We start from the raw sequence: 10,033 nt of genomic DNA, 5'->3' as shown, positions 1-10,033 counted from the left end.
CCAAAAACGTCACTTTCTATTAAATTTCGTCCGGAAAGTTTAGATTCTCGGTATATTCAAGTCGAGGAGCAAGATTCTAAGTTCAAATTTTGGAGAAAAGCGGCGTAGAACTCGATTAAATAACTCTACAAAAAATCTTCGATTAAGGTTTTTTACTATGAACTTTTGTTATTATTTTGTTATATACATTATATTCTAAGCATGCTTAACATTTAATCCTTGCTATGTTTTAAAAAAAAAAAAAACAATTTTTTCTTTTTTTTTTTCGGAGTTTGGGCGTGGCTTTTTGCCTTTGTTCCGATTTTTTTTTTTTTTGGTTTAATTCAATATTTGTTAAATATTTATGCATTGTTAATTTATTAAATTTTTATGAATTGTTAATTTGTTATATGTTTATGAGTTGATAATTTGTTAATTATTTATGAATTGTTAATGAATTATTATTTTGTTAAATATTAATTATGAATTTATTAGTTGTTAAATATTGTGTATGAATTGAAAGAAATTGAATGGTAATGAATTATTATGTTGTTAACACTTTGATTGGATGATTGTTATGTATTATTTTGACATTTTTCGTATTGTGTCATATTGTATAGGACCAAATCAATGATTACGTAAAATAGGATCTTTCGTCATTACATAAAAATTATCTAAAAAAGTAACAATCAAAACAAACATTGTATTTAAATTAACAACATAATATAATACAATAGGTAACAACCATCCGGATAAGTTGTAAATGATTATGAATTGTTATCTATATAATTTTAAAAGCGTGAATATATATATGTTAAATAAAAAAAGATTATCTAAAAAAGAATAGTTAAAGTTCTTCTTTTCATAAATACATAAGTTAACGATAAAAATGTAAAGATTATCTAAAAAAAGTAACAATCAAAACAAACATTGTATTTAAATTAACAACATAATATAATACAATAGGTAACAACCATCCATAAAAAAGATAAGTTGTAAATGATTATGAATTGTTATCTATATAATTTTAAAAGCGTGAATATATATATATGTTAAATAAAAAAAGATTATCTAAAAAAGAATAGTTAAAGTTCTTCTATTCATAAATACATAAGTTAACGATAAAAATGTAAAGATTATCTAAAAAAGTAACAATCAAAACAAACATTGTATTTAAATTAACAACATAATATAATACAATAGGTAACAACCATCCGGATAAGTTGTAAATGATTATGAATTGTTATCTATATAATTTTAAAAGCGTGAATATATATATATATATTAAATAAAAAAAGATTATCTAAAAAAGAATAGTTAAAGTTCTTCTATTCAAAATAGAGTTCTAAACAAATATTATTGCTGAATTTCGATTCTCAAACTAATTAACTTAAGATGATTCTCAAAAAAGTCTTTGCCATCACATATGTGTCCTTACTATCACATATTAAATTTGCTGCATATCCATATTAATTATTCACAAGATATAATACTACATAATTCACATATTCCCTACAAATTATTAATTAGTTAATATAATTTATCTTTCATTTCAAGAATAATGACTAATTTAGTTTTGTACAGATCGGACTCTTTCATGGATCCGAATGTTCCCCCAGGCCCGATGTTCCCCGGGGCCCGTGCTCACGCGGGGCCCTACGTTCACCGGGGCCTCGATAGATCGATTGTCTTTACAAGACAATCATAGATCGAACTTATTATGGGTCGGTACTATAGGATATCTACCAGGCTCGCCCCGTAGGCTACGAGCTTGGGCTCTTTTACGCGAGCACCCCCACACCCTCGCGTCTTGGAGATATTGTTTCGGGGCGGCATCTACCGTTGCGTGTCCGTTGGTCGAGTACAGTATGATTGGGCGCTCATCACAGCCATGGTTGAGCGGTGGAGGCCAGAGACACATACCTTCCATCTTCGCACTGGTGAGGCCACGATTACACTTCAGGATGTGGAGGTCCTATTTGGACTGCGGATAGATGGAGAGCCATTATACACTCGGTACGAGCCTCCTCCCCGGTCGGACATAGGCGACGAGTTGACTAGGCTCGCCCCGGCCGTCTTGTTGCCCGGGGCCGGATGTCGGGGCGAGAGTCGGGTTCGATTAGTGCACTGCACTTTTTTGGAGGGTCTTGATCCAGGTTGATGACGGCACCCGCGGACGCTTCATTGATCGTCGTCCGTTTGTATCTGCTTATTATATTCGGGGTCATCTTGTTCTAGAATTCATCGAATGCCTTTGTCGACTTACGTTATTTGGTTTTCTTGGAGCATCTGGACCCGCCAGGGAGACTACGGTGTGGGGGGGGGCATGTTTGGGCGTATCTTTACGGATGTCGCGAGCGTCTATTGGAGTTGTCACGGATGTGTGTGGATTTTTTTCGTTCTCAGGGTAATATTTTAAGTATGCCTTCCTTTAATGTAGACAAAACTCTTGAAAAGACGACTTAAAAATCGTATTTTCTAATATCGGTATACGGTATGGGCATGGGAGAGGATCTTTGCCTTTTGGCCGTGCACAGAGGCATCCCCCCTCGACATTGGCATGCCTTATGCGAGGAGGTGGACACCATCTGGTAGATGAGGCGGATGAGGCCTATCCCATTCCGAGAGGGCGTTCACGGTCTAGTCCATCCGTCACGCCGTTCCGTGCCGGTGGCGGCTCACCGGGGACTCACCTACGTTTACGCGGGCGCTCTTGCTTGCCGAGATACCGGGTCGTCATCACGGCCGAGCCGTAATGCATACATGGAGGAGCGTGATAACGTTGATTGGGCGGCGTTACGCGCTTCATTGGGCGATGAGCGGCACAGCGAGGAATTTAGAGGGACCCGGATTCTTGACTTCGATGAGTTTTTGATCCCGGTTAGTATTTAAAATGCTTATTTGTTCATTTAAATTATTTATTTAATATATATATATATATATATATATATATATATATATATATATATATATATATATATTATTTTTATATTTTAAATTTTAGGATTCGGCACCGGCGGGTCCACCGAGCCACCCACTCGTGCGTTTTCTCATGGGTACGTCGAGCCAGCGGTGTCTTCCCATATGACCACTGAGCCACAGGTAAGCTTTTTATTACAATTTCTTTTATTCAACATAAGGTCAATATTTAATATATATATATTTTATTATTTAAAGTACTTAGTTTAAATATGTATGTTACTTATTATTTCGTTATTTTGATATTTTAGGATTCGACGCCGGCGGTCTCGCAAGAGCGACCCACTCGGGAGCATTCGGTCGGCTGCGAGGCAGGTGTCTTCTCGTGAGACTACGAGGCGCGTGTAAGTTTTTTACTTAAAACTACTTTTATTCAATATAAGGTAAATATTTATTTAATTTTTATAACCTTTACTTGGACTTCGAACGAAGATCTCGTCCGGAGACTACCTCATATTCACCACCACCCCCATCTGAGGAGCCTACAGACCCATCTCAGGAGCCTACTCAGGCGCCCGTTGACACACAGGTTTGATTAAATAAATAACGTTAATGTATTCAATATAAATAAGAAATGGTACTAATTATTATATACTTTTTAGGTTCATCCTTCGGCGCACCGAGGTAGCGACTCCGGACGAGGAAGTGGTTGAGTCTCCAAACCTAGCTCGGCTGAGGTTCCGAGCGTGCCGGCGGAACGGATCCCGGGGAAGAAGCACGTTCTAGTCAAGGGCGCACGGAGGGGAAGAGGAGATGATCATGACTTGGAGCGTCCCGGTTATTAAGAGGAAGAAGGACGATGGAGACGATGGCGAGGGCGGTGGGGATGGCATGAGCCTTAGGCCTAGGGATAGTCTCAGGCATACTACATGTGGGACCCATCCTCGATAGTGTATATACATTAGTGTTGTACAATTTATCGTAAATATAATATATTTTTTGTATATTTATACATATTATCTTAGTTTTTATTATTATTTATAGTTTCACACCCTAAATTGATAAAAAAAAAAAAAAAAAAAAGCTGACACGTTCAAAATAAAGTTAAGCATTAATTTAAAAATAAGACGAAACCCTAAAAGATAAATAACGTAAAGCTAATGACTACAAGTCTTCAAACAAAAAAGACTTCGAAAGACTTTTCAACCACTAAAACGACAATCCAAAGTATTGCGTATTCTTTATGTATTGAGCCTATCTTATTAATTGTACAAATATAAGTAGGGTTCTATATAAAATATTGAAGTTAGGAGTCTCAAAGCATGATTAATATACGGCTAAACTACGTAAAAAGAGTGTAAATAAGCCGGATTTGGAAAATGGCACCGCTATACCGCGAGAAAATCTTCGCGCTATAGGCACACGAGAAAAGTCCCTTTAAGCGCGATATTTCTTGCGCTAAAGCACTTAACGAACCGTTACGATTAAGTGATTTAGCGCGATAAAATCGCGCTAAAGGTATATTGGTAACATTTTTTTTTGTTGGGGTAGTTTGGTTAAAATTTTTTTTTTTTTGCATCATTTTTGTTCCGGACCCGAGATACAGAGAGTTATAGGCGGCCCCCACATAATCACAGGAAGTAGCCAATCCGTATTTGCCTAAGCAGGCATGTTGATGGAGAGGAGCTAGCAACTCCCTCTTATAGAATAAGGGCTCGTTTGGTATGATGGATAAGCAAAAATAGTCCTGAGATAAAAATTAGTGCCGCCTTATCCAACGTTTGGTTGAAAAAAAAACTCGAGATAACTAATTCCGGGATTAGTTATTCCGGGATTATAGTGTTTTTTTATCGCACCTTGAGGGTGGAATAACTAATTCCTGGATAACTTATCCCGGGATTAGTTATCCCGGGATAAGTTGTTTCCAACCAAACGAGCCCTTAAGAGAATTTACATTTATTTCCCAAAATGCTGATGCTAAAATAGGCATTTTGGGTTACAGAAAACTAAATGCTCTTAAACTAACAACAACAACAGTAATCCCACAAGTGGGGTTTGGGGAGTCTAGTGTGTACGTAGATGTTACCCCTACTTAGGGAGGTAGAAAAGCTGTTTCCGATAGACTCTTGGTTCAAGGAATGTTTTTAAGCTAAGACAAAGGTATAACTGTACATTTTGAATAGTTCAAGGGTAAATTGATCCATTTTGCCTTGTTTTGGAAGGAAGAGTAATTTTTAAGCTAGTATTTAGCACATTAGAGGGCAATTTTTGAGCCAAATATAATATTTAAAGGCATTTTTGAGCCATAAACGTAACGGAGAGTAAATTTAACTCTTTTCCCAATAATGAATAAGCTAATTTACGTCGTAATGTTTCTTCAGAAGTTTATTTGTATAGCAGTGGACCCGATTTAGAAAATGAAAAGAGCCAACCAGGACCCATAAGATATTCCTTTTCTTATTAAGTTGGCACTGTTCTCAAAACGTACAGCATTCACGAATCTTTTTCCTAATAATAATCCCATAATAATAATAATAATCCTAACCTAATCGCATTACCAAAATTGTTAAAAAAAGAAAATCCAATTACGAAACACTTGGCCGGTACAGATTAGATGCTGCAGTCGCCGGCCATGAAATCTGTGAGTTCCACGTCAGCAGCTGTACCTCTCTCTACTCGTCTCGTACCAACAACTCTCCGACCTCTATATCGAGCTCGCCTTCACAACAACCTTAATCTGGTAATTCACTTAATTATTATTCCCACCTCTATTTCTAATCTCATTTTAAGTTAGATAACAACTTGTTGGTATAAAAAAACGTGTATTGGAATAAAAATAAGCTCAATAGAGCTGAAATATACTTCCCCCATCCCAATTTATGTGTCGCTGTTCGACTGGACACGGAGTTTAAGAAAAAAAGGAAAACTTTTGAGCTTATTCCAAAATAAACCTTACATATTTGTGTGACCATAAATATCTCGAAGAGAAATTTAAAGTTAAATTATTTTTAAATATAGGGAAGTGACCTTACTTCGGGATAGACTAAAAAGAAAGGTGTGCTGTATAAATTGGTATAGAGAAGTATTAAGGATTCAACTAGTTTGGGATTAAGGCGAAGTATATTGGTTGATATATTGCTAATCTCAGTTTCATCGTGAAGTTTATTAACTTAATGATGATGTATTGTTTTTTATTTTTCGAATCTCATTTTAACTTAAATATCAACTTGTTGGGATTAAAATGTGTACTGGAACGAAAATGATACCAATAGAGCTGAAATATATTAAGGATACTTCAACTAGTTTGGGATTAAGGCGAAGGATGTTGGTTGATATATTGCTAATCATGAAGTTTATTAACTTAATGATGATGTTATTGTTATTGATTTTGTAGAGAAGATTGAGAAATGGAACTTGCAGGGCAGAGTTTGCAAACGATGTGCCTTACGCGGCCGCTATCGGTGCTTGCATTTTAAGCTCGTGGGTTTTCCCGACTAAGTACTCGGAGGATGACGATGGTGAATCTACGATCGATTCTGCTGATGCAAGGTTTGCTGTCATGGGAATTATCAGCATCATTCCATATTTTAATTGGATGGTGAGAATTTTCTCATTGCATATTCATCATCATTTGTTCTACATTTCAAATTTAGGGTTTAGGGTTGAGGAAGGTGAAGGGTTGTGGTTGTTTGACAATAGCGTAAAAACAATCAAACCATTTAGGGGATTCATATAGCTGAGCCCAACTAACTTGGGATTGAGGTGTGATTGATTGATTGATTTCCTGGTTTACTTTGTAGAGTTGGGTTTTCGCGTGGTTGGATACTGGGAAACCACGTTATGCTATTTATGCTCTTGTGTATTTGGCTCCATATTTAAGGTACAGAGCTCTTGTGTTTCTTGATGATGTTTTAATATCATGTACTGTCACCATCGTGAATGTGTATTAAGGAATGTGTTACAAAGATATCATTTAGTTGTATAGCATCTTGCTCAACTGGTTATTTAAAAAGCTAGACAACTTATTTGAACAGGTTTAAAATTTGCTTATTCTGGATTAAGTTGTACAGCATTTTGCCCAACTTATTAGCTAAAAAGCTAGACAACTTATTTGAACAGGTTTAAAATTTGCTTATTCTGGATTATGCTGTACAGCATTTTGCCCAACTAATTAGCTAAAAAGCTAGACAACTTATTTGAACAAGCTTAAAATTTGCTTATTCTCAAAAACTTTTTGTCCTCTGGTTTCTATTTGCTATTTTGCAAAAGTTATTCTCATATATCTGTGATGTTTCTGTTGCTCAAATTAGTGTAGTTGTAATTATCTTGTGAACTTTCTGCTTCTTCCTCATCAAATGTATGATTTCTAACTTTCTAGAATATGAATGAAATATAACTTTACCTGATAAAAGGATTATGGTTTCTAGAATATTTGGAAGTTCTCCAATAACAATTGCTTGAAGATTAGTTTAGATTTATTATTAAACCTGTTTCTCAAGGAGCTTGACTCAAGATACGACGAAAGTATATTATATAATTCCTCAACAAACAATTGACTAGGTTTTCGTAATGACTTCCTGTCAACTACTTACGAAAAAAAGCCTCTCCATCCGACAACTGATGTGCCTAACAAGCTGAGAAAACGCTGCCTGAATACAGGCTCTGCACGGACCTGAAGATTTTCCATATGTTTATACAATCTTTAGACTGAACTATAAATCCAAGTGAACTGTTATAGTACTCTTGACTTTGATAAGCTAGTTTACATGCATTTGTTTGCTGGTATGAATCCATTTGGCCTTTATATTTATAACCAAGAATTTCATTCTGATGCTCTTTTATCATATGCAGCACCAATCTGTCTCTATCTCCTGAAGATAGCTTGCTACCCATTGCTAGCATCCTCTTGTGCATCTTCCACATTCAGGTAATATATCTACACTCTCTAACTCGATAAATCAATTGTGCTGAGGTTCTTTGATACGATCCTTGATAGCCCTGCTAGCACAAAGTTTAGCGCGGGGAGAATAGAGCATCTCAACTGTAATTTTTGTTTCCTTCCAAAAGTGGGAGTTCTTGAATTTTATTTCATGTCCTTGGTTTAGTATTTCTTTCCAAGAAGGGACATCTTGTTTTTTTTCCCCTTGGTAGATTCTACTTTCCATATTGTTTCCCTAGTTTATTTTTTTGATGAAGTAAAATGTTGTATTGTTGGCATCAAGAAGATGCAAAGGTTACAAAAGAGATGTTTGCTCCAAAAACAATAGGCTCTTTAAGCATTGGGAGCTAACCAAAAGCAAAAGAAGGCTACTAAGCTGGGTTTAGAAAGCCAATGAAATCGACAAAAGAAACTACATCATTTACAGGGGCATAATTACTCCCACTAAAAGCTGTAACAGACATCTAGCCTTAAGTACTGTATTAGTAGTTGAAATCCAATCAAAACATCTTCTATTCCTTTCTATCCAAACACATGCCCAGAAGATACAGCTAGGAATTATTTGCCAGATGTCTTGATGGCTTTACTGGCTTTCCATGAGTCCCAGCTTTCAACTGCTTCCTTAATATTCAGAGGTAGCGCCCAATTAAAATCAAAAACTGATACGAACGTGTGCCAGAGATCAGCAGCCACAATGCAATGCAAAAAAAGATGGTTGATAGATTCTGAGCTTGACTGGCACATGTTGTTTCCCTAGTATAACAGGGATGTTCTTTTCCTTGTTTTTATTTATTTCCTTTGTTGATTCGAATAGTGATTTAATAGCTTATAAATACTTGGTAGTCTCATTGTTTAGGGGGAGGTTGGCTATTGTGACTACAAACAAAATTGTGAAGTTGGAAACCTCATAATTTGGATTGAACTCGAAAATTACTTTTAAGCTTGATTTTTTGATGGAATTGATTTCTTCCTTTAATTTTTATATCTTTGGTTCTTTCTTGTTGTTCTTTTAGGTGTGATTGATTTCATATATCAACTGTTATCATAGCGTTCAGTTAGGGTCTGAGATTCTTTTTGTTCTTCAATTTCTTTGGTAATTTCTATAATTCTATTTTATTAACTAGTTTATTATTCTGCTTTGTGTATCCTGAATTGTATAATCCTCATTGAAAATTTCATCTGGTTCCAGCTGGAAGCATTCAAAAAAGATGACTTCCAGGCGTTGGATAAATTTACAGAGACTGGAAAGCATATGTCAGAAAAGGTATCAACCACGTGAAGCACTTACTGGCACATGTAAATGATTTAGAAGTTTATCATTCATATCTAATCTTTCAAATTGTCTTGAAGGAGGAAACATACGATCTTAAGAAGTTGCCTTCAGCTGATGAGATAAAGAGGTGGGAAATTTCTAGAAGACCTGAAAATCCAGAGCACTTGAATGAAGATGGAGAAGATATTAGTGAAAAGAAGCACTAAATTTGCCTGTTTAAGGCTGAGTTTTGACGAGCCGAACGCCATACTTGGAAGGAGCACTATCATACGCTGAATAAACAATAAGCAGTACACAAAACGGATTGATCTTAACGTGCTATGATTCAACTCTGCACCGACTATCTATATGGTCTCTTATCAAGATTGGACAAGGGCCTACTATCTTTTCGCAGCTGTAGTATGACTGCTTTATCTTAGTACTCTAGTGGTGTTGCTGGGTTTTCTCCGCCTCGTGCTATTTCTCATCTTGGGTTCTATTTGGATCACTCCTGATGGTGACACAGCTGAGCGTTGTATTCTTAGTATTTTTACGCTGAATTGTGTAATTTCGTTGTGAAGAGCTCTTGTCAGTTGTATCTGGAATGTTTTGATCTGCAATTTCTTGATTCTCCTGCATTTGCAGAACATTTATTTAGCACTGTTTCATAGTTACAATAAGGTTTAAGAGTGATATGTTATGGCTCTACGGAAGAATTTGCTTTGTTCTAGTGTAATAGAGAAGTTGGAAGACCCAAGTTAGAAATATGGACAAGGATGAATATTATTATTAGGCTAGAAACCTTTCTTGCCCTTTCAACAGCAAAAGGTAATGGAGTGGGTATAGATAGACTTTTTAATCAAATAACAAAAAGTTACACCTTTATCCCACGCAAAATATCTGTAGTTTAGGAAAGAAATTTAAGCACAATATATTTTGCTAAT

The 10,033-nt window shown here is 35.9% G+C and overlaps 1 protein-coding gene across 2 annotated transcripts; it reads left to right on the top strand.

The window, feature by feature from the left end:
* Positions 1–5,383: 5,383 nt before the first annotated feature.
* LOC132030703 (uncharacterized) lies at positions 5,384–9,784 on the top strand. 2 transcript variants are annotated; one of them, XM_059420435.1, is made up of 6 exons: positions 5,384–5,638; positions 6,293–6,496; positions 6,699–6,778; positions 7,750–7,825; positions 9,007–9,101; positions 9,188–9,784. In XM_059420435.1, exons 1-6 carry the CDS (start codon positions 5,513–5,515, stop codon positions 9,231–9,233), a joined length of 627 nt encoding a protein of 208 aa, XP_059276418.1. In that variant the 5' UTR covers positions 5,384–5,512; the 3' UTR covers positions 9,234–9,784. The 2 variants fall into 2 exon arrangements, with proteins under 2 accessions (XP_059276418.1, XP_059276417.1); XM_059420434.1 differs by having other exon boundaries at positions 5,385–5,638; positions 9,027–9,101.
* The last annotated feature ends 249 nt before the right edge of the window (positions 9,785–10,033 follow it).

Source organism: Lycium ferocissimum, chromosome 9 (assembly GCF_029784015.1).
Source record: "Lycium ferocissimum isolate CSIRO_LF1 chromosome 9, AGI_CSIRO_Lferr_CH_V1, whole genome shotgun sequence".
Classification (NCBI taxonomy): Eukaryota; Viridiplantae; Streptophyta; class Magnoliopsida; order Solanales; family Solanaceae; genus Lycium; species Lycium ferocissimum.
This window is presented reverse-complemented; position numbering and strand designations above follow the sequence as displayed.